This window comes from Rhinolophus sinicus, linkage group LG05, assembly GCF_036562045.2.
Source record: "Rhinolophus sinicus isolate RSC01 linkage group LG05, ASM3656204v1, whole genome shotgun sequence".
In the NCBI taxonomy this organism is placed as follows: domain Eukaryota; kingdom Metazoa; phylum Chordata; class Mammalia; order Chiroptera; family Rhinolophidae; genus Rhinolophus; species Rhinolophus sinicus.
Window position 1 is genome coordinate 38,137,359 of NC_133755.1, and position 25,725 is coordinate 38,163,083.

Genomic DNA, 25,725 nt, shown 5'->3' on the forward strand with positions numbered 1-25,725 from the left:
CTCTGCAGCTAGATTACCTAAGGTCAAGTGCAGGCTTTGTCACTACTATTGTGTATCCTTGGGAAGTTACTTAGACTTTCTTTCCTTTGGTATCCTCATCTATAGGATGAGGAAATAATAGTATCTGCTTCATAGGATTATTATTGGATGAAGAATCTGTTGTTTAATACATGTAAAACACCATTTACAGTTCCTGGAACACAATAAGTGTTATTTACCATATTAACATGTTGTTGTGAGTTTTATTCTTGCTTGTCTAGATTTCTTAATCTTCAAAGGGTATTGTCAAGCTTTATTTCACACTTTCTTCAAATAGAAGTTAATATATACTGCCATTTGGTAATAATAATTAACATTTATGTAATGCTTTACAAATTAATTCTTTGAACATGTAATTATTTTGTTTCATTTTCCTAACTATCCTGGTGAGGACTGTTATACATGTACTTTCTTATATGAGGAGACTAAAGATCAGAAGATACAGTGATTTGACTAAGGTAACACTGTAAGTGGCAGACCCAGAACTTATTCCTCCAACTCATTTAACTAACAGTACAGTCTGGTGTAGTTATATTAAAGATAACTGAGGAAATGAACATGTTATGTTACATCTATTTCTATTTGTTTATGAGACTCCTTTCAGCATACTTTTGCATTTTCTCAGGAAGATGTCCCTTCCTTTCTGGACCATTGCCACTACCTCTAATGTAGTACCTCAAGCACTACTGCAAGCTTCTAATACTTCATGCTTTGACTACTACTGTTTTTGTTATTCCTCTCTTAAAAAAAAACAAAAACATTTAAATGGCTCTTCATTATTTTAAGGATATAGTACAAACCTGTATGTTCATCTTCATCCATAGTCTAAACTTTCAGGTTTATGTCCCTTCTGAGCTAAATGAATTCTCTCTTGCACCAATTCTATCCAGTGTCTCTAAATCTATGTTTTTCTGTATCTACTCTTTTATTCCATAGACTTATGTAGAATGCTCTTTCAATTTATCATTGCTTGTTATATCTACATTTCTTATTTCCTCCATGAAGTCTTTCCTGACATTAGAGCTGGTAAAGCTCTTCACTGCTGAATTCTTATGTAGAATTTATCGTCTCTATATAACTTATTAGTACTGTTTTATGGTGTGGCATTATTGGTCATCTATATTTTTACTTAGGTCTCAAATCTTTTTTCAGGCCATGTTATTTATTTTTTAATTTATTTTTGGTAGTGCCCTTATTGTCTAGCACAGTAACACTTCACATATATGTAGATTCTCGTTTCCTTAAAAAAAACGATGAAACCAGTTATCCTCTTTATTGCTGCTGACAGCAATTGCTCATCCATACTCTGGCACTTCTAATCTTCCTGAGGCTTTCCTACCTTTCAGAAGGCTGTATTAAAGCTTGAGATAGTTAAAGAACTGAGTAAATGATTACACTGAAAGAAAGGAAAGGAAAGGGAAACAGAAAAGGAAAAGGAAAAGACATGCTCCTAATGTCCCTTCTGTCATCCTCTTGGCAGCCTTTTCATCACCAGGCTTTTGAAATCTCTTTCCACAGGTCACCTGTGGCCACAATTTGAAAACAGCGTACTTCAGTACACAGTGGAATTCACTAACTTTTGGTAGGAGAAACGCCACCGACTTTTGCATCTTAGGGCCAACGATCATTGTTCATGGTTTGCACACCTTCCTATTTCCAAAATCTAGTTTATTCTTAAATACCCAAGTCCTTCAACTTACGATGAGGCTTATAGAAGGGAAGGCACTGGTTTTTAGATAGGGCAAAGGGAGATAAAATCCTCAGCATTTTTCTTAAACTTGGCACACACGCACTTTAACAGATTAAAATCCATCTGAATAAAAAAGGAAAACTGGAATATGAAACAGATTTGGACTTGAGTCAGCTACAGTAACTCTCACAGACTAGGGCAGAAAAGAATTCTCTAGGTGGGCAAATCCATCGCTCATCTCCATAGATACACACTCAGGCCGGCCTGCGGCCTCTGTCACTAGGGAACGAAGGGCACTGGCAAGAAGTCGCCCCGCGTGCGCCTTCTTCTGTTCAGCTGGAGAACTGCAGGCACCGCGGATGCTGGTAGCTGTCACTTGGCGGCCCCCTCTGGGTGTGCGGAATCCTGGGACTTGTGGACTGGCTCTGTCGGCTCTCCGCCTGAGCTGGTGTTGAGAGGACTACACTTCCCAGGATGCTTCAGGGGAAGGGGCAACCTAGGCCGGTAAAGGGAGGGGGCATCCCCAGAGCCCTGGGGCGTAGCCGTTTCCAAGTGCACTGAGTGATCTCGCCTAGTAACCGCCCGCCGTTCCCGAAAGCTGCGTTGTGGCCCCGCCCCTTGAGCCCGGGCTGGAGGGAGAACCTGTCTCCGCGCACCCCAGTGACGAAGCCAATCCCTGGGTGCGGGAGGCGGGGAGGAGAAAGCAGGCAGAGGATTTTGTTCACCCATGAGAGATCCTGGACGTGCTGGCGGCTCCCACTCCGAGCAGAGAGGTTAGAGACAGAGAGAGTGGGGATGATCCACGGGCGAGGCTGGATCGGGTGTCCAGGACACCGCCACCGCGACAGTTAGCGCTGGCCAGGGTGTCCCTGGGGGCCGGCATCCCTTGGACCCGCAGCAGTCGGGGTGTGTGTGTGTGTGTGTGTGTGTGTGTGGTGTGGTGGTGGTGGTGGTGGTGGTGGTGGTGGTGGTGTGTGTGTGTGTGTGTGTGTGTGTGTGGTGGAGGGGCTCACGGTCCTCAGTGGTTGGTTCTGCGGGCATCCCTGCCCCACGGCAGGCTAGAGGCGGGACCCTTGAGCCCGAAGGACCCAGTTGCTAGCGCAGACCTGTCTGGGGAGAGGTACACGATTTTTGCCACCTGTTAATTATTTAATTTCTTTTTGACCATGAGCGTCTGTAGGTAACGCTTGCCTGCCTCCAACTGCACTAGTGTCTCATTTCCTCCGATTCGGAAAAATCTTTTATGACGCTTGCAATTGGAGTTGGTGATTAGTGAGAACTGCCAAGTTCTTTATGGTTTTCTCAGCCAAGATTGGGTTCATGGAAGATACGAATTTTAAACACATACACGACAACTAATCGGAGCATCTGAAAAATGACCATTGCATGTTCACCCTGGCTTAATGGGGAAACAGCCAATGTTCTTTCAAATCATATCAGCAACCACCAGTCAGCAGCATTTAGGACATATTTCATATCCTTAAGGAGGTGGGTCTGGTGGGGGGAAAGGGGAGTAGTTGACAACTGAAAAAAAAAAAAAAGAAAAAAACTTGGTTTAGTTTGGGGATCATTTTCTTGGACTGGGTGACTTATGCAAAAAATCTGTTTCTTTCTTCCTTGCTCTTGCATCCTGGATATAGACTGTCAGTGTCGGATCCAAGGATGGTGATGGCAAAGCTTAGCCGGTTTCCCTGTCAAATCAAAGCTGTCACAGAATAAATCTCGCTGCCTGCTGCGAAGCCCCCGCGCACTGCAAACTTCAGTGAGCAAACTGGGTAATCAGTGGTTGGATATGCAGATCCCTGATTTAAAAGGCGGGGTGACCCCCACAAGAACCTCTCCCGGGGGCCGAAGCCCGCAGGTGCAGTGAGGCGTGCGCGCGGGTGCTGGCACCCCCGAAGACGCCTGGCCCGCGGAGAGCGAGCCGGGGCACCCGGCGGGATCTGGCGGCCGCGCACCGGCGGCTAGTCTCCCGCGGCAGCGGCGGCGGCGGATGATGGTGGTGACCGGCGCCCTGGGCTGTGTCTGTGCGTCGCCGCGGAAATCAGCCCCCGGTGCTGCACACTGAGCCCTTGCAGGTCCTCCGCAGCCCGAGCCTTCGCGAGGACAGACCCGGCGCAAAGGGGCAGCGCGGGGGGGCCGGGGGGCGACTGGGGTAGACTTATCATGGCGGATCGGACAGCTCCCAGCTGCCAGCTGCGGCTGGAGTGGGTGTACGGGTACCGGGGTCACCAGTGCCGCAACAACCTGTACTACACAGCTGGCAAGGAGGTGGTCTACTTTGTGGCTGGGGTCGGGGTGGTTTACAACACCCGCGAGCACAGCCAAAAATTCTTCTTGGGACACAACGACGACATTATCAGGTAAGGAAGTGGCCTGGGGCGGTGGGGAGGGGTTGAGTGTGGAGGTGGGAAGGCGGGGAGTTGGGGGAGAAGGATGACCAACCAAGCTTTCCTGGGGTCAGATGTGGGAGCCCCACAGAATAAAGGATTCTCTCTGGAACCGCATGGACTACAGAAGGGCTGCTGATTCTGAAGCTAGGGCAGAAACAGGGTTGGGGTGCAGGTGGGGAGGGAGAGATTCTCTGTATTCCTCCGGAAAGCTTTTGAATCTCTAAGGAGTTGAATGTCCCGAGGCTTTTTTGGTGTTTATTCCTGCTACAAGTGGAAGGATCCTGGGTGACTATCAAACACTTCTTCCTTCCCTAACTAGGTAAATGTAAGAGCAGTAACCTGAACTGTGGCTTATCATCTTTGGGAGGCTTCACACTAGGTTCCTCAGCAAGCAAGAGGATTAAAAAATTTTTTCTTTTAAAAATTTTGCTACAGGTAATTTGGAATCATCATTCCAGTTGCTTTGAAACTGGGAAATTTCTTCTGCAGTGGGTGGGGAGTTTGTTCTCTAATATTTCACTTGGCAGTGTTTTAATGCCAAAAAGCTTATTTATACACTAAATGGATGCTTCCACAACATTGCTGAGGTTACAAAAGGCTGGCAGCTGCTGGACCACAAAATCCAACCAGCCAACCCGCAGAATGACCAACATCTGGTAGCGGATGGCCAGGGCTGACTAGAACACCATTGGATGAAGTCATTGTAGGTATCCTCCCTATTAAATTGTAGAGGGGCATATTTTGATTCTTAGCCTTGTCCTCTTATCTTTGGACCAGACACATTTTTCCCCCCAGCACTTGTTAGCTTCTTGTGTGACCACCAAGGTGTGGTCCAGATCCTGTTCACAGGGAATCCCTTTGAGACTTCCGCAGGTAAGGAAGTTGTCCATAATATGGGAGCTTCAGAACACAGGGGAAAATAATTTGCTGAGGACGGACTACAACTGACAGAGACCATATTTGTACCTTCCACACTTGTGTGTTCATTGGTGTAGGACAACTTCTATCACGTTTTCAGAATATTGCCACTTGGGCTCTAAGTTTGCCTTTCATAATAAAATAAATGGTTAAGTGGTATAATGTTAGTGGTCTTAATGATTTAAAAGACTCCTTCCCCCTTCCCCCCTTCGACTAGTGTGCTTATTCCAGAGCTTTTTTTCTTCATGAGACCTAAATTTGAAAAATTTAGTAAAAACTTAATAGTTGCAGACACAGCGAGATATAGTTTTTTAAAATCTTGACTTTTTTAAGATGAAGATTTTGAGGACTAGGAGCTCTACTGTTCTCAAGATTTGGTGGAACTGATATGTAAAACTTCATGTTGCATGTGACAGAATAGTTCTTCTCTCCCTGATATGGCAATGGTTGTGAATGGAGCATCCTTACCTAGTTCTGTCCTGCAGATTTTGCTTCTCTCATTGCCTGGCTGATTATTAAAGTCACAGGAGCAAGTGATTAACAGTGAGTTGTGAAAAGGTTAGATATTTAAAAATTTAAACCCATTATGTTTTTGCTCTTTCTTAATGCAGTGTTTTCCATTACACCATCAACATAAGATGTAGTCCTTTAGGGGAAGGGAGAGAGTGGCGATTAAACAGAAAATTCCCTGGGGGTAAATAATGTTTCTGTGACAGTTCACTTACCTACTTTGAGGCTCTGAACTCCTAATCTTAATTTTTTCTCTAATAGGAAAAAAAATGACATGCACTGTTGAAACTGAAGGTGAGAAGAGGGTGGAGTTGCAGTAAACTGCTGTTATGACTGGCAGCTGGGCTAGTGGGGATGTGATGATATCTGGCTTAAAGAAACACTCAGATTTGAGGAAAAGATGAAGTTATTTGTATAACTGGGTTTGCAGGGAACCTCACTTGAAAAGCAAAACACAGACAATTTAGTTTTTGGTCTATATGTTAGGGTTGTTACATATTTACACTGAAAGGTGACATAATAGTAAGCCTGCCTTCAGAGAAAGAACTTTATTGCTAAATTTTCCATATTTGGTTGGGTCTGAGTATGTATAGGTGAGCAGAGTTCTTTAATATCCATGTATGTCTTTGTGCGTAGGAATAAATTAAGTCCAATAGATTTAAAAAAATACAAACCACAGATCATTATGTAATTAGAGCTGTAAAATTAGAATGTTTATACTGTTATTTTGCTTTATCTTATTTTGTAAATATTTTTCCTGGTGAAGGCCGTGCATAAACCGTAATTGTTTTTATCCTTAGTATGCGGGACTCTTATGTGTCATTTCTTTCATAATTTGAATCCCAGAAACATTAAATGTTTGAAATTAATATTGTAAAGTGTTGGGAATATTTATGTATTAACTGTGTATAGGAAAATTGTACTCTTTTATCTTTATGAATTTCCAGTCATTTCTGTGTATTGCAGTTTTAGACTACTGATTTTTCACTTAAAATATTGAATTTGTCATTAAAGGAGAAGGACTGTAGCTAAGGTTTTAGTGCAAAAATGTTTTGTTTTCTTGGGGAATCATTACATGCATATAAAACTTCTAACCCTGACGCCATCAAATGAGATAACGTAAGTAATTGTCCAGTTAGCTTTTGCGTTAGTTTGAAAGATACGCTCATGATGCATACATTTCCTACTGCCTTACTTATTGTGCCACTTTCCCTAGAGTATTAACTAGAAAGCAGCCTAACAAATATTGGTATCGCACTCCATTTTAGAAAACCATGTGGGCTCTGAGATCAGGATGAAACTTAATAATACTGTAGGATTAAGCAGAGCTCATTAGAGCTCAGCATGTGTGTCCTCTTGATTTGACAGACTATGTGTTTAAGTCAGATTTTTTTAAAAAAAATGTTGATATGTGAAGCATAATGTGGTTGGTTGGATGTGGAGTCTTAATTTTATTTTCTTGCATGATTACTCTTCAACACAGATAATAGATTTGAGGATGATGCCCTATTTTAGCCCTGATAACATTGCAACATGACAAGTAAATACCTAAAGCCGTGTTTGCTATTGGGTGAACAACAGGACTCAATTCAGGGTTGGAAGGCAAGGACACAGAGCTTGGTATAATTGCTAACTTGGTTTCTACTTCAAGTAGCAGAACATGACAGAGAAAAGGAGTAAATAAAAGAAAAGGTCATGAACACATTTGCTGTCTGTCACCTCCCTTCCATTTTCACTGGGATTTAGTTGTGGCATTCATCTTATTACTCCGGATCTCTATGTTGCTACTGACTGGTTCCCTGGCTCCATTTTCTTTTCGCTCACTTTTCAGCTCTGTTACAGGGAGGTTTTTCTGCAGTACTGTTTCAGGGGAAAGGGCACTGACTTTGACCTCACACACACTTAGTATGAACCTCACTCTGCCTTTCACTGAAGGCACCTTCAGTGAGTGGCTTGACCTCTCAGTGCCTTGTTTATTTGTGAAATGGGGGTAACGATTCCTAAATTGCAGAATTGTAACTATTAGAAATAATGTATGCAAATGTTTAGCATGGAGCCTGGCCCTTCGTTGAAGCTCAGTAAATGTTCTTAATGGTAGTAGTAGTATTTAATTAAACACACACGCATATATCAAAAACAAAACAATGATTCCTTGTTGCCCACAGGCTGAAGTTCAAATACCTTAGCTTTCAATTCTTTCTGGCCCTAACCAACCTTTCTACCCTACTTTTTCTTTTTTTTTAAAAATCATAAATTGTTTGCTTTCCACTTGCCATATGATAAGATCACTGTTCTTTCCTACCTCATACTAGAAAGATTTATTTCACTCTCTTCCCCCTGGCCCCCCTCCTCCCCAATGGTGTAGTGGTGGGAGCAAGGGCTTTGGTGTTAGAGAGACCTGAGTTTGAACCTAGATCTGCCACCAGTTGGGTGACTCAGGCAACTTGCTGAAACTCTGAGTCTCAGCTATCATCAGTGCAACAGCGAATCATCTATAAAATGGGTGTTTTAAAGGTCTTGAGCTTGTGGAGACTACATACAAGGTGACCCACAGTGTTTGCCAAATAGTAAGTGCCCACCACAGGGGGCCTGTTTGTATCCATATCCTGCATGGCCCCTTCTGCTTCAGTCTCACCTCTCCTGTGAGACTTTTTACTATCCTTAGATGAAAGGGTGCCTCATGCTCCTAAAGTTTTGCATCTTTCATGACCAATGCTGCTCACTTAATAGGTATCACTTAGTGCCATTCTTTCATTCTGAATATTTTCATTTGTAAGTGTATATAAGATTCTTGAGACTGAGAATGAATTAATAACCGGAGCCAACATTTCCCGCATGCAGACTCAGTGCTAAATGTGTACACAGATTTATCGCATCCATCCTCTCAACAACCCCATGGCATGGTACTATTATTAGCCCCCGTTTACTGGTGAGGAAACCAAGGCACAGGGAGGTTAAGGATCCTGCCCACGGTCTCTATTTAGTAGACTGTAGAATGGGAATTGGAACCCAAGTGGGTCAGGTTCCAAATCCCAAAGTCATTGCTTCACTGCTTTACAGACTCTCATTTTTCTCAGTCACTGTAGCCCTACCACTGTGCTTGTTTCTAACCAGAACTTAGTAAGCTACTCGCTCCTTGGAACTCTGTTTATCAACTCCATGCTTTAATCAAGAGCATTTGAAGTAGATTGCTAGAACTCAGTCTAGAAATGGAACCGTGTTCAATTTCACTTGAGAATCACCATTGGCTTTGAAACAATGATCTCCTAGACATATTTAAAATAAAACTTTTAAGTCTCGTTGTGACATGGCTAAAATAATCTGGTGCTGCAAATGGAATTGAACATTTTAAGAGAGGATCTCACAGCTATCGTTGGACCAGGAGTATTGGGCAAACAGGTTCATGTGAAGGCCTGGAGATGTGCTTTCATCTTCTTTAGTCCCTTGATGAGTTTGAAATTGGGAAACATGGGGGTAACTATAAGGAGTCAAACCCATATTGAGTTGAGTGCTCGCTTTGTATCAGATGTTATATATATTGGGGGTGTCAAAAACGTGTATACAAGTGGACACTTTGGTCAACGTTGCTCAAGCAGTAGTTCACCGTAATCATAAGTGTCTGGATGCTGATGGTAACCACTTTGAGCACCTCTTGTCATTGCAAAAGTCAAATGTGACTTGTATTAATCTTTTGTTATCAAAAAATTGAGTATTGCAATTTTAATACAGTTTTCCTTTCTTAAAATGTGTATACATTATTTTGGCACTCTCTCTGTATATGTATTCTTTCTCATTTGCTTATTCGTCAAAAACTCATTTCACATCTAGAATGTACCGGGTGCAGGGGGTACATCAGGAACATGACTAAGTTCTGCCTTCATTCTGGTGGGGGAGGCCAACAATGAATGAACAAGAACAAAAGGTGAGTATAGATTATGATAAATACTGAGAAGGGAATGATCATAAAGAGGAACTGAATGGGGTGGGAGTGTGGGAGCGACCTTACATAAGGTTTCCAGAGCAGCTCTCTAGGGAGATGGCATTTAAGCTGAGACCTAAAGGATGAGAAGGCAAAGATAACTGAAGATGCAATGACAGAGGAGAGGTTACATGCAAATGCACCAGGCTGGGAAAGAGCTTGGTGTGCCCAGAATTCTGTATAGATACTGAGAGAAAGGTCATCATAATTCTTATCCAGGTCATTAATGCCTTATGGGTTTGGGCACCATATGTCCTAGATTTCCCAGGACAGCCATAAATATTCCATGTAGTTATTGTTATGGGTGCTCTTGTTCTGGTCAGATCATGGACCTCTATTTTAAATTCAGAATACCTGACCATGTTATTATTTTAAAAATAATGGTTACTATAATGGGTTGTATCAAAGCTTGAAAAACATTGCACTGGAGTATACTCTCCTACAAAGAATGATACTAGCTCTACCGCCAACAGTTAATTTGAGCATAGATTATATTGTGGTAAGTGAAAAACTGTTCCATGGCAATATCTCGAAGCAGGGCTGTCCTAGGGCCTCCCTTACTGACAGGGAGGTGGATCTGAACGCCTCTGCAATGTGGGTGACATTTTTGCCACCAGAAAGAAGAAAGAAGCAACTGGGAAGGCTGACTTGCTGGCTCTGCTTCCGGAACTGACTCTTCCTCACTAGACTGGAGTCACTCAGAAAGCCATCCCTTACCTAGAGGACTACACGTCTTCAGAAGTCAGGCTCCTCTTGTAGGCTTAACTGGAGTTTGTCATGTGTGGATTGGTCTTAAATGTAACTAAAGTGCTTAAGAGCAAACCGTTCTTCTCATAATGTCACTGTGAATAGGAGTCAGTAAGGAAGCTGTGAGTCCTGACATTGTGCATTTCTAACCAGCTCCTAAGGGGTGCTGACACTGCTGGTCCCCACGCCACTCTACACAGCAAGAATGTAGGTATGTTTCAGAGCTCAGTAGACCAGTATGTTTTTTTTCAACCCAAAAGATGTTGCCAGCTTGTGAAATAGACTTTTAATTTTAAAGCAGGCACTGGTTGGAACAAGTTAGGAGACGGTGAGCCTGTCCATGTGGTCAGTGGAAGAGCATGTCCGCAGCCTCTGTGGAGACATAATCTCTTGAGTATGTACCCAGGAGTGGAGTTGCTGAATCATATGGTAACTGTAGGTTTAACTTTTTGATGTATTGCCACATTTTTTTCCAAAGCAGCTACACCATTTAACAATCTCATCAGCATTTGTATGAGAGTTACAATTCCTCCACATCTATGCAAACACTTGTTAAGTGTCTTTCTCTTTGAAAGTTATAGCCATCCTACTGGGTATGAAGTGGTATCTCATTGTGGGTTTTATTTGCATTTCCCTAACAACTAATAATATTGATCACGTTTCATAAATTTATTAGCCATTTGTATATCTTCTTTGTAGAAAATGTCCTCTCAGATCCTTTGCCCATTTTAAATTGGTTTATTTGTCTTCTTGAGTTGTAAGAGCTCTTTATATGTTGTGAATATAAGCACCTTATCTGATATACTATTTGCAAATATTTTCTCCTATTCAATGAGTTGTCTTTTCATTTTCTTGATGGTGTTCTTGGAAGCACAAAAGTTTTAAATTTTTGATGATGTCCAATTTATTTTTTTTTCTTTTGTTGCTTATCCTTTTGGTGTTATATCTAAGAAACCATCGCCTAATCCAAGGTCATAAAGATTTATTCCTATGTTTTCTTCCAAGAGTTTTTATAGTTTCATCTCTAACATTTAGGCAGATGATCTATTTTGAGTTCTTTCTATATTATGTGAGGTAGGGGGTCCAGCCTCATTCTTTTGCATGTGAATATCCAATTGTCCCAACCCCGTTTGTTTAAAAACTTATTGTTTTCCATTGAATTGTCTCGGATGTCTGCAGTCTTTGAATTCCCCTAGCAGGGGACCCATTCCTCTCATACAGAAGACACTGAACATATCGGGACTCAGAAATAGAAACAATCATTAAAAAGATCAACCTGAAAGGAATAGAAGTACAAGGTTTTGGTTGCTAGCCCATATTTGTAAAGATGCTGTTAGGTCCTATGAAGGATACATAGATTTTTGTATATTTAAAGAATATAACCATTTATACTTTGAGGAGCAAGTGCAGTATTTAGTAACTGCTGGTTTGAGGGACAGTCTAGATATTGGCTTTATTTACTTCCAAACAGTCTTGTTTTTTAAAAACGAATTTACAGCCTTCAGCCTTGCTGCTGGAGTCAGATCTATTGAGGCAGCTGAGGGGGTGAAGGCGGTATGGAAAGCAGGGGGAGTGGTCAGAGAGGGTGTCCCTTGACCTCGACTCCTTTATCAGTTCATTTCTGGATGGCCTCAACCCAGGAGCTGAAGGATTCCAGGATGGCCCACTGGTTCTCTGCGATTCCCTTTCCCTTCAGCACGAAGGAAGGGCATGACAGGCCAGCTCTGCCTCCCAGAAGAAAGACGCTTTCTCTGGACTGGTCAGAGATATTAGACTGAAATAGAAATAGGCTGGTCATAGAATTAGTCTAAGGTTATTGAGAATTATTTTAAGGCCTGAGGATCATAAGGTGCTGAGACTCTTTTGGATTCAATTATAGGGAGTATGGCTGGCCTCTCAGGTGCTGCAAGATGCACAGACAGCTAGTCCTTTTCTATTTCTTTTTCTTGCAAGGACTTACATCTCTGTTTCTCTCTGGATAATATTTTTGTTTTACTTTGATTGGAGACTGGCTTCTTCACTTAATGATCCATTTTACATTATCCTCACCAAAAAAAAAAGAAGTCTGTCTCAGCCCCTCAGCACACATGGCTATGTGGCTTGGTCCTGCAAAGCCAATCGAATTGATGTTTTGAGTCTTAATTCCAAATGGATCATTAAGTTAAGAAATCACAAGCAGTTCTTGAGTGTCTGCTATGTGTCGTAACACTGTGCTAAGCACTGGGGACCCAACAGTGGACAATATGCATCTCCTGTCAAGGAGCTTATAATCATGAGTGCAATGTTCATAAATAAATGAGCAGCTGGATGTGGTGTGTGCAGTTCTATCATAGTTAGCCCAAGGTATTTGAGAGCCCCAGGGCATACACCTAATGCATTCATGGGAGGGGTGGTGGTCAGAGAAGGCTTTCTGGAGGAAGGAATATCATTAGATTTAGGCTCTGGGCTGCTCGCCCTGACTGCAGTGTGGATCATGGAGTGTTGGAGAGAAAGTCGGGAGATGCTTGAAGTAATCCACATGGGGATTATGGTAAGCAATGAAAATATTCTGGAGAGTCTAGATTCCTGGTGACTGGGTGGATATAGGTGACTGGGGAGAAGGAAGGTATACGGTAATGATCAAGTTTCTGGCATAGTCAGTGGTGGTCATCATTCACTGAAATAGAATTAGCAATAGGTTCAAGGTCAAGGGGTGATGAGTTCAGTTTTCAACATACTTAGATTGAGGTGTCTGAGGGACATCCAAGAGATGATTATACACATATATGGCTCTTCTTGCTCAAGAGAGAACTGTGGGAGTTGCAGTGAGTGTGTAAGTGTCAATGAGATAACCCAGAGAGCATATGCAGCAAAGAGAAGAGGCCAGGGTTAGCGTTCTGAAGAAGACGGACTTTTAAGAGATCAGCAGAGAAAGAGGTGCTTGTGAAAGATGAACGAGTCACAGGGGGATGAGGAAAACCAGAAGAGCTGAGTGCCCCAGAAGCCAAGAGCAGAGAGTGTTAAGGAGACCCTCAGCAGTATCAGCAGAGGATAACAAAGTAAGTCTGGAAAAGGGCCCTGTGGATTTAGCGATGTGAAGGTCACTGATGTGTTGCTTTTACTACATAGACACTGGGAATGATTATTTTTGTCTGGGTTGTACTTTTATCTGGGTTTTAAACTTTCTGTTACAGCAGTTAGAATTCCAAGGGTCATTTCCTCTTAGCTTTACGTTTCTTCTTACAACTCCTTTATATATTTTGCTCATGCTCCAGTGAGTTTTATGCTGCAGTGATAGTAAGCAGTCATCTCAGCTTAATGACTTTTATCCCTAGCAGACTGGAGCTTTTTTTTTTTTGGACAATAGGAGACATTGTTATAGAGGTTGCTTCCAGAGGTAAAAAGCCTTCCAGGCCTATTATTCTGCATGCACAGTAGACAGGAACACAGTCACTCTGACCAGACCATGTTTATCTATGTGAGAGCCTGCCCTGCTGCTGACAATGAATTCACAAGCCACCCTTCTTGCCTTGAGGGACATTCAGTTTTTAGTTTATATGATAAAATATGAGGAGGAGGTGTACATTCTTGAATGCTTTATCTTTATTTTCTTCCCAGAATGTCACTTGGATTTCTATACAATCTTAGGAGAAATGTGAGAAGATGTTCAATTAAATAAACACGTGTCCAATGCTTACTATGTAAACGACAGTGTGAAGGCAGGCCAGAGTGATGACAGTTATCCAAGAGGAAACCCTGAGTGCCTGTCATGCCTTCCCTGTTGCATCTCCATCATCCAGTGATTCCCAAGTACAGTTGATCATGTCCTCGCTCTCTTGCTGCTCCCTCCCTAGTTTGCACCTCTGGTAACTTTTGTTGGGACCGTTCCAGTGGCCTCCTAACTGGTCTTCCTGCCTCTGGCATCACTCCGCTAGTCAATCCTGTCTGAAAATCTGGCTAAACTTTAAACAAACACAGATTTATGAGCCCACTCCAAAATATTCTGATTCAGTAGTCTGGCTACAAGCCCCCAAAATCTATACTTTAAAGATATTTTCTATAGAAATATAAATAGGTGTATATAAATCTGTGCACACACCCACATACACACACCCACGTTCACACTCAACTTGCTTGCTCTGTCCATTGAGAGAACTGATCAGCAATGACACACCAAGCCCTCAGAACTTTAGAATGGTTTCTAAATACGATTCTCCACAAAAAAGGATCAGGACTTACAAATATTAAAAAGCAAAAAACAAAAAAACTGATTCCTGGTGCCTGGGGCAGGAAAACACAAGGTAAGTCTGGAATAGTTTGTTGTGTTAGGAAGTATAGTAGTGCTCAGAGAATTAGGGAAGATACTAACATGTCACAAGAGCCAGCTTGAGGGGACTTCTACTAACCACATCTGGGATAATTTGAGCGTGAATTGTAATGCATTGAATACAATAAAAGTCCAGGTATCTATAGTAATATAAATAACTAATGGGAAGAAGAGAAAGCTCTTCCTTGAACAGAAGGTCAACTCTTAGCTATAGATGGAATGATGGAATTAGAAACTCAAAGGCTGTTATAACTAGTAATGAAAGTTTGTTGAGGAACATGATATTTACATAGGACTTTGCCACAAGATACTTATTAATTTTGAAGAAGAAACAGTAACTACAGTGGAGAAATCTGGCAGACACCACCTTAACCAAATGATAGAAGTTAACATTCACAGTAATGGAACAAACCAAGTCATTAAAATATTAGTTCTCCAGTGGTTCTGGGTTTTGGAATCCCTGCACTATGCTAGCACTGGGGTTAGCCTTTGAAAGTACAGATCTGGACTGTTCCTGCCCCGCTTAAAAAGTCCTGCTGGCTCAGTTGCTTCTGCAATGGACATGAAACACTTGTGCATGGCCCCACCCTCCCTTTTTCCCATCATCTCCTCCCACAATTCTGTTCCTTCCCTCCCCCTCACTTTGTTCCCGTCACACCATACTCCCTGCAGTGACTCAGATGGTTTCCTCTCTGTGTTACTGCATGCTGCCTAGCATGTCCTGTGCTGTTTGTCTGAGGGGTAGATTCACGTTATCTAAGAGGCAACTCCAGCACACCATTTCTGTAGATTTCTTGATTTGTTGAGGCAGTCAGTGTCTCTTTCCTTAGTCACCCCTACTCCATACCTCTCTTAAAGCACTTCTCACATTATGCTATAAATTTCCATTTGTGTGTCTCCCCACCCCACCCACCCAGCCTACTGGCCCCTCTGTGTCCTAGAGGCACTTTATGTGCTGGAAAGAGCTAGGGCTTCAGAGTCAGTCAAACTTAGGTTAGAATCTGATTCTACCACTTATTAGTTGTTACCGAGCCAGCCTCAACTTCTTCTAGACTTAGTAGCTGAGAGGTTATTGTGAAAATTCAATTAAATAAAGCATGGTAAGGAGCTTTGCAAAGTGAGTGAAAGATAAATAAAGAAAAATAAATCTTACTAGGCCCCAAGTTTTTAAAAAATATGTACACACAAATATTTTACATATATATATATATATATATATATATATATATATATATATCCTATAATTCTGCAAAAATTCAGCTAGTAATTGACAGACCCAGCTTTGAATCCATTTTTGCCTGACTCCAAAGCCATGCTCTTTGTTATGTGGAGACTATAAACCAGGAAGGAAAGACAGAGAGAGCCATGATTACATTAAATGAGAGAAGCTCATTTTGAAAAATGTTAAGCTAGAGCTGTAGTCTTCAACACACTCATGGGAGAAGGGGATGGTCAACAAAGGTAGTTGGATGGAGAGCCAGATTAGATAGTCTCTTGTATGGGTGGCCCTCAGCATGGATGAGGGTGAGGCTCATCTCACAGACACTGACTGAGTGCCTCCCAGGAGACGCTCCTGTTGAGTGCCACCTGTGAGTTATCAAAGGAGAGCACGTGACATGGAGAGGGCTTAAAATAGAACCCTGGGATACACCCTTACCTTTAAGTGAGGAGGAGAGCAAAAGGAGCACAAAAACACCTGACAAGCAGCAGAGAGACAGGAAGTGAGGGATGCAGGGACTTGGAAGGCAAGGGAGGAGCAAACCCCTTTCTCTGTGTATTTTGGAGGGGCTGGTGGTAAAGGATTGGTGGTGGTGGTGGTGGTGGTGGTGGTGGTGGTGGTTGGGGGGCTCCACTGTGGAGCCCAGCAAAGAGATGGACCAGGATTGGGGATCAAAAGATGTCAAGGAGAGAGCTTTTTCATTCTGGTGGTACGGGGGTAGAACCCAGATTGCTAGAACAATAAGTAAGAATGAAAATGTGGAGGCAACAGGAAAGTGTAGATTAATTAGCACTACATTCCCACATACTTGGCAAAAACAATTCCTGATATCTGGAAAATTTAAGTGTCCATTTTTTCATAGGCACCTGTTCTTTGGAGATTAAGCACCCTCGAGGTGTCATCTGTTTCAGTAGGGAAGACTGAATGAAGGTGCAAGTTGAGCAGCTGCTTCTCCTACTCTCAAAGCTATCCTTAATCAAGAGGCATAGCTAATGTAGCAACAAATCAGAGGTTTGGAAATCCACTTATTGTGTTCCTAAGGACAGACTTGTGGTTTCAGGTTTTATAATGATTTATTATGTTTTTTCAAGACTAGCACAACATTCTGTTTAAGTGCCTTGGGGGTGGGGAACAACAGAACAGGAAAAAGAAAGGATAGCGGGTATGTTTTTTGTTTGTTAATCTTTATAGACTATCACACTGCAAAGACTAAATTATAGGCTCAAATTTCACATAATTCAGAGCTTAGTTTTTTTTCTGAGCTAGAGCAGATTTTCTCTTTAAGTGATAATTGTTTTGTTGTTATTTCATAGATGGAAAATGATTATGTGTATATAGGCATCTTTGATTCCATGTGTCCCAGTTTCATCTAAGTCTCTCTCGAGTCTCAGAAGCTAATTCAGCAGCTAGCTTTTTCCTTCCGGGTGCCACAAAAAGTGGAAATTATATTTCCAGCAATAAATCAATGAAAGTGTTGAGCAGTAGCATGCCACGAGTGATCACGCAGTGGTGCTATATCAAGGAGGCAATCACTCAGAAGACATTCTGGAAGTGGTTACAGGCTGTTAGTTACTAGATGTCTAAGTTACTTTTCTCCTGTACCATATGCCTTCAAAGAGACTGTGCATTTTCTATGGTGTATGCTCATTTGAAGTGAATATAAATCCTTGAACTTTTCCCTTAAGCATTCTTAGGAATTTTAAGTATAGGATTTTAAAAAGAGATTTTATTAAATATCAAAGAGATATACAACATTTTGGCAAATATGGGTAAAGTATAAACAATAATAATTAAAAAGATTTTATTAAATATCAAAGAGACATACAACATTTTGGGAAATACGGGTAAAATATAAATAATAATAATTTTAGAATTTTGCCAAATATCTCCACTATGTTGATGGTAAAATGCTTGATTTCTTTTCTTTTTTTTTATTAAAATTTATTGGGGTGACCATGGTCAACAAAACTATATAGGTTTCAAGTGTACAATTCTATAATACATCATCTATATGTTTCATTATGTGTTCACCACCCAGAGTCAGTTCTCCTTCCATCACCATATATTTGACCCCAACTTATTTTCATAATTAGACCACCTTATGCAGTGACTTGAGAATCTAAAGTCTTCACATATTCGAAGCAGACCATTTCACCTTTCTTAACCCCAAAAGAAACACATCTAGCAAAGGACACCCTTCTTTTCATATCAGGTATGATTTCTGGGTAATAAGGTAAAAGTTCTGTTAGATTGATATTTGGGTGGTAGCAAATGAAAATAGGCAGCTAGGAAAAATAAGACAAGATCCCAGAAATTCAGAACAGTGGAAGTTAATGATGAGATTTTCAAATTGTCTCTATATTTTTAAATTTAGATTAGCCTTGTTTTGGGCTTTCAAAAACCCTCATATAGGAATTAAACAAATATCTGTGAAATGACAGAAAACAAAATTGTTACCTTTCTGTACATTTCTGGTGTCACCTCGCGTGTCACTATACTGTGAGAAAACTAGCATGTACGTATGTCTGAAGCCCACATAACAAATGAACTTAATTCTCTCACTTAAGACTAAAATGGCAATAAAAATAATGGTACTTGTAAGAGGGATTAGAACTTAGTAAATTTATTTCAGGCTCTTTGTTTTGTTTAGGCTCTAAGCAAAAATACTATGTTAATTAACATAATGATTTTGTGGATGTTATTTATCCTTGAAATATGTGAAATTATGAAAAAAATGGAAGCATATGTGGAAGAATGTTAAACAGTTCTTGTTTCTATTAGTATCTTGTTTTAATCTTGTTTATTCATAGCTATATTATAGAAATTTATCTAGGATTACTACTTTATATTAATACTTATATTACAGAACTGAACCATTATTATTCATTCTAATTTTTTGTGTGGGTATTTTTTTTATAATTTGTAGGTTAAGAAAATTTCACTTTAATATGTGCAAGGTGTTCCAGTAATTATAGAGGAAACTAATTCCTTTTAGTGCAGTTTATTACAAAAATAAGAGTAAAATTATTTATTGACTTTTGGCAAGCCACCAAGAAGAAATTATAGCTATTTGACAGAAAACTCGAGAAATCAACAGTAAGATGATATAAGAAATTATGAAAACTATGATTGTATGGTGCCAAAGACAAGTTCGATACATTTATTTGCTTTTCATACAAAAGTTTGTCCCAGTGCTTTTGGTGAGCGTAATTTTTAAGTGACCCTCAGTTGAAGTTATAAACTAAAAATCATGGGTGTTATTAAAGACAATCTTGTAAGAATCTACCTGGGTTGGGAGAGTCTGGATCTGGTTTTAGATTTGTCTTCTTCTGGCTAAAGGCAGATTCTGTCTTATTTACCATTGTCCTCACATGCCCAGCCCAAGTCCTGGCATGGGGAAGATACTCAATAAAGTTTTGTTGACTTGAATTGATTCCGAGGCCAGTGTTTATCCACATGTGGCTGTTGGAAGAATCCCTGGACTTCTAGTTTGTGAACTCAGTCTCTGATTTGTGTCTCAGCTTTCCTATCGATGGACACTTTGTCCCCCACTGTAAGCAATACTACAGGAGACATCCTTATATGTAATACTTTCTAGAGTGTATGTGTGGGTATTTCTGTAGCAGATATTTCTAGATGTAGAATGGCTAGGGTTAAAAAAAAGTGTACATTTTTGGAAGGTAGATACTGACAAACTGCCTTCCAAAAAGAGATGTACCAGTGCACACATGTAGAAGAGTGATGTTCCTCTGTAGCTTCTGTTGATCTGGGGTCAGATTAATTTTAACTTCCCTGATGTCAGAATGTGGAAATTTTGTAATTTAAGAAAGTGAGGCATTTCTGAATGAAAGTAAACATAAAGTTTCTTCTTTTCTGTTTGACCCTTTTAATGGTGATACCTACAACTGCACATGTGAAAACTCGCAGAAATCAATTCAATTAAAATATTCAATGATAAATATTATATTCAAATATCTATATTCAAATCTTGATGATTTCACATGTGATAGTTTCATTGCTGTTGTAATATTATAAATAAGGATTTATTTTACGATATTGTTTGTAGAATAGGTCTACTAATAATATATATTGTTGATAAAGAGAGAAGGTAAAAATCAGCATTTTGTACTTCATTAATTAATAATATAGTATATGCTAGGCACTTTACTGAGCATTTTGTGTACATTATCTTATTTATTCCTCACAATAAGTCCTTAAGGTAGACACTGTTATTCCCTTTTTACTTAAGAAGAAACAGACCTAGAGAATATAAGTAATTTGCCCAAAGACCATAGCTAATAACTGTCAAGCTGGGATTCAAATCCCGGCCTCTCTCACCCCAGACCCCAGTAGCCTAATTTGCCATTTGCTTAATTGCCTGGCCTGTTTTTGTCACTTGGTTATTGTCATCTGATAGTGAGAATCAGGGATATTTTCCAAAGAAAAATAATGACAAGCGCCTACCATGAAAACCCATTCATGGCTCTCAGAGTCATCCTTATTGAAAAAACTAGGTCTCTTCCGCTAAGAACTTCTGCTTGCTCCTCAGTCCAGATCACCTTTTTACCTTGGTGGATCTGCTTAAAGCAAAGGCAACAATCCTTTCTCTTGTCTCTTGAGTAAGGCAGGGCAGTTGCATGTAGTGGGCTCCAGGACTGCCCATGGCTCACTGAGCACCACATCCCCTTAGCCTGGCTGCCCTTCCTGAGACCTTGGTTTAGCTTTAGGATGTGGCCTAGAGAGAACTCAGGTGACATGCAGATTGATAATCCTCAGCTCCTGGGACTAAATTAACTTTTTAGATCTGGCGTGATGGCTTAGGGAAATAAACCATTCAGAGAAGCTCCATGGCCACCTACTCACTAGTCAGTCCACACTCTGAGGTAACCGTTCCTCTGGCAAGCCATAAGAAATTCATGAGAGAAGCTGGTGATTGGCATCTCCACCACTGCAGGTTTTTGGTCTTTTAAGACTTTGCTTTCAAAGTAACAGAACCCAACTTAAATTGGCCAGAGGAAACAAAGCAATTCAGTAGTTTATGTCACTGGATAGTTCCAGATTGGTGTTGACCTCAGCGCCTGCAAGGACTCAGATGACTGTCAGTATTCTCTTAGCTTCTCCCTGTTTCCACCACTTGGCTGTGTTTCTCTCTGGTCATTGCTCTTAATCTCTCCTTTTGCAGACAGATTTCTTTTAAGCTATGGGGGTGGGCATTATAATGAAGCCATGGCCATGGATGTATTCAGGTTTCCAACCTCTCAACTAGAGACCTCAGAGGAAAAAGGAAGCTTTTTCAGCACCAGATTATAAAATTACAAGGAAGCACATTCTGATTGGCCTTGCATGGGTCATGTGCTCATTCTTTGGACTTATCACTGTAGCCAAGAATTGGGTATCATGGTTATGAAGCCAGTGTAAGGATTTGTGATTGGCAGTCCTCCCAGAGCCACATGGGATGGGGAAAGATTAGTTCCTACAGCAAGGGAGAATTGTTATTACCAGAAGAAGGAGAAAGAAATGTCAGGCTCACTGACATTTCTTTGGAATATTTGGATATTTGGAAAGCCTGACAAATGATAGGGCATTGAGCTTGAAATGTCATTTGGGAAATAGATGAGTCCAGGGAGCAAACAGATCCTTTTGAATGGGGTGGTCACCTCCCCATTATCTTTTGTAGGTTGAGACTCAGAGCCATTTTTATGGTGACAAAGATAATTTACTTGGGCCAAAAGCAGAATGACATGTGACATGTTAAATAGCCCATATGAAACCTACTACTGTGTGGAGGACAGAGATCACTTCCTTGGTTTAATTCCTGAGAAACATACAAAGGTATAAGGAGGTTTGGGCATGATCTTGTTCTTAGCTAGGGGGTCTCTAATGGGAGTATAGATAAAATGCAAGATTCTAAACAGGAGATTCCCTTTAGAATACTGACTAGAAGGCTCAGAAGGAACTTTAGTTATTCAAAATACAAGGGAACAGAGAGAATTAAATTAGAGCTTCTACTTCTAGAAAAAGAAAAAAATAGGATCATATTTAAAGAAGGAGAAATTTACAAAACAAAGGGTGAATACTCTGCAACACACAGTAACACCCCCCGCCTCATCTCCCATATTTTTATTAAACTTTAGATTCATTTTTTTAAAAAATCACTGAAGTTATTTTGTGGGCTTATATTTGAATTTATTTTGCAGTTCAGAAAGACTATGTTATTATATGTTATTCTATTTCTAACCTAAAAATTTTTCTTGTTGATCGTGCAAGGTTTTTTATGCAGCATCTATTATGCCATTTATTATTAGTTTTTGGCATATAAGTGCCTTCAATTTGCTTCCTGAAAACTAAGGCAGTAAGAGAGTATCAAAAAAAGGATGAAAATTTTGTAATCAAGTTTCAAGAAAAAAGGGCAGTAGAATTTTGGGTTCATAATAATACCTGAAATGCTTTAAAAGTTTGTATTGTACATGGTTAACATTTTGAAGGTAAACTTTACCATCCTCTATTTGTAACTTAGGCTTCCAAAACTTTATTTTTTTTTCCCCACCCTAAGGATGAGTTCATTCTAGGTCATCATTTTCAGCACGTCTAGCAACCCAATGTTTTTTCAGTTACACTGTGTTTAAATTACACATTGTACTTAGATTTGTTGTGAACCTCACAGAATCTCAGTTCTGCTATTTTTAAAAAGTTGTTCCCCCCACTATAATATGTATATATGCTCATTAAACAAAATTTTGAAAATAAGACTGGAAAGAAAAAATTCTCCATAGGTGAACACCAAATCTGTATACATTTTTGTAAGCTTTTAAATTCAAGTATACATATACAAAAAAACACACAAATGATCAGTATTCACCTTGATGAAATTTAGCAAAGTGAATACACTTACATAAGTACTACACAGAACAAGAAATATAGCATTACTGCTATAGTATTCTATTGTGTGAACATAATTTACTCTGTTTACCATTGGACATTTGGGCTCCTATAAATAATGCTTCTCTGAACATGCTTATACATGTATTTTGGCAGATGATTGTGTACTTTTATTTTGATATGTACCCAGGTCATAGGGAATGCACACGTGTAGCTTTAATAGATATACTGCTAAACAGTTTCCCCAAGCGGTTGTACTAATTTATGTACTGGCAATGTTTTTGAGTTCTAGTTCCTACACGCTCTCAACAAAATGGTATTGTCTGTCCTGTTCAGTTTTAGCCATCCTCATAGGTAGTAGAACATTGTGTTTTTATTTTTATTTTTTTCTGATGATCAATAAAGTTGAGTAAGCTGTAGACAGAATAATGTCCCTCCAAAGATGCCCACGTCCTAATCTCTGGGATCTGTGAATATGTGACCTTAACATAAGAAAAGAGACTTTATAGATGTGATTAAGTTAAGAATCTTAAATGGAAAGATTGTCCTGAATTATCCCAGCAGGCCCTGTGTAATCGTAAAGGTCTTTATAAGTAGAAGGAGGGGACAGGAGAGTTAGAGAAAGAGATGTTATGATGGAAGCGCTGATACAGCGTGGGATTCAACTGGATTAAATGAGAGCTTCTTCCAACCTGGCTTTGAAGATGGAAGGGGCCCAGTAGCCGAAGAATGTGGTGGAGAGCCTCTAGAAGGTGGAAAAAAACGAGGGGATAGGGTCTCCCCTAGAGCCTCCAGGAAGAACACAGTCCTGAGGATATCTCAGTTTTCATCCATTGAGATCCATTTTGAACTCCTGGCTTCCAGAACTGTAACATAATAAATTTGTGTTGTTTTAAGCCATGTGGTTTCTGGAACGTTCTCTCATCTCATCTTTGCTTGGCTCTTACTCATCTCTTAGGTCTCAGTTTAGATGTGATTTTCCTGGGACACTTTTCCTGATCTCCCACTCCCTTTATTCTCTCCCAGTACCCTATACTTCCTTTATCATAGAGCCGATTACTCTGTTATACAGTCACGCACTTATCTCTCTCTCTCTCTCTCTCTTTCCTGTATAACTGGACTAAATTCTGAGAGGTCAAGATCAGGTTGTCTTATCGCCGTTAGATACTCAGTTTTTACCAATATATCTGTCTGAAACCAAGTGTCAGTAAATACTATTTCTTAAATGAATATGATGCTGTATCTTATTTTAAGAGGTTTTGAAGTGTTGGATTACTGCTTGGTCTGAGAGCACTCTCCTTTGTGCTGGTTTTGCTGCATTCCAGGTGACGCTCCTTCATAGAGCAGTGTAGGGGTGCTGCTGTCCAAGCATAAAATGTGGATTGTTCATAAGTTGCCTTTTGGAGCTATAGAGGATTTTCCTCTTATCATCACTTCCACGTACAATATGTAAACAGATTGCATGCTTGGAAACAAAAATTGTCATGGGACGCTTTGCACTCAGCATATGGCACAGCTTCCTATGTGGCTCCCTCTTATACACAATGAAGCAGCTTCCATTAAGTGAGTGTTTTTAATTCCATTTTTATTTGTGAAATGATAGAACAGCTGTGTAACAATCTGTTGCTTTATCGATAGTGGCCTCTTTTCAGGTAGTAAGAAATGACAAGTTCATATTGGGTAATAATAAGATGTATATCTGATAATTAGGCCCATGGTTTATAGTGGCTTTGACTGATATTTCTTATATACTCTCAAACTTGAGTTTAAGAATACTGTCCAAAGTTTTTGTGTTTTCTTTTCTTTTCTTTTTTTTTTATTTTTTTATAGCTATATGAATCTGTGACTTTGGTTTTCTGGAATATTTCTTATGGTAATACTAGAATGAAGAATAATGGTGGTAACTTGTAAAATTGTGGAGAAATGCTGTAAGGATTCACTTATTTTGGAAATAGCAATAATAAAATTCACTAATGTTTATTGAGTGATTATTATGTGCCAGGCAGTCTTCTAAAAACTTTACATGTGCCACCTCATTTAAATCTAAAGAAAAGTTGGATTTACATCAGTAAATATTCATCATCAAGCTATTGTGTGATGCTCAGGAGGGAGCCTTCATGACCCATTTGGAACTGAATACGTTTTAATTAGAGCCAAATGTTAGGTTGTGTTAAGGTGATAACTACTGCTATAATTCTTAGACTATTTTTGAATAAACTTACTGTTAAGTTTCCAGTAATACCTAGTAATGACAAACTGTGTAATTTGGGCTCATTCTCCCAATGAAGACAACTAAAAAACTTAGATGAAATTTAAAAATAAAATCTTTTAAAAAGCATTAAAAAAGATAGTAATTACTGGGGCTGAGATTTCACAGAAGCTGAGACTGCAGAGAAGGGATCCATTTTCTCTCTGGGGGTGTCTCTAAGGGAGGCTGAGAACCTGGGGATTTGGAGGCTTTAGGGGGTTAAGGTGACAAAAATTGGACTCTGTTATGAATCCACGAATCCTGGTATATTCATCCTCTGCTTTGAGCTGCACCCTAGGAATAAAGGTGAACTGGGAGCAAAGTTCTCTCATACAGCTTGAATCCTGTATTCCTGTCATTTAAGTAACTGAGGGAAATGTAAGGGAGGAACTTGGCTTGAAAGGCTTCTGGGGCCCTTGAAAGGGAATCTGGAAGAAGCAAGTAAAAACGCTCTGTGGAGAATAATAGCATCCACGCTTCAAGTTACTTCTACAGATAATTTTTCAAATACAATGTCCAGTGACAGAGTTGACCAGGCATATGAGTAGACAAGACAAAAGCGGAAAAAATCAGCAGAAGTATTTAACATATAATCATCTAGTGATTCAAAAGAACAGGAAGAAAGAGAGAGAATGGAGGTAGAAGCAATATTTAAGGATATAATTGCTGAAAAATTTCCAGAATTTATGGAAGCCATCAACCCTTATACTTAAGAGGCCGAAAGACTTCTAATCAGGATAAATGAAAAGATAGTCCCACCTAGACATATAATAGTGAAACTGCAGATAACCAAAAGT

General features: G+C 40.1%; 1 protein-coding gene across 7 annotated transcripts in view; it reads left to right on the top strand.

The window, feature by feature from the left end:
• The first annotated feature begins 2,242 nt into the window (after positions 1-2,242).
• EML6 (EMAP like 6) overlaps positions 2,243-25,725 on the top strand; it is a 232,773-nt gene continuing 209,290 nt past the window's right edge. For 3 of the 7 annotated variants that reach the window (XM_074331990.1, XM_074331994.1, XM_074331993.1), the window contains exons 1-2: positions 2,245-2,502; positions 3,370-4,092. In XM_074331990.1, coding sequence (XP_074188091.1) covers positions 3,896-4,092 — 197 coding nt within the window. In that variant the 5' untranslated portion in view covers positions 2,245-2,502; positions 3,370-3,895. Of the gene's footprint in view, positions 2,503-2,909; positions 3,218-3,369; positions 4,093-25,725 lie in introns of all 7 variants that reach the window. The other 4 variants (XM_074331995.1, XM_074331996.1, XM_074331991.1 and 1 more) reach the window with 3 other exon arrangements.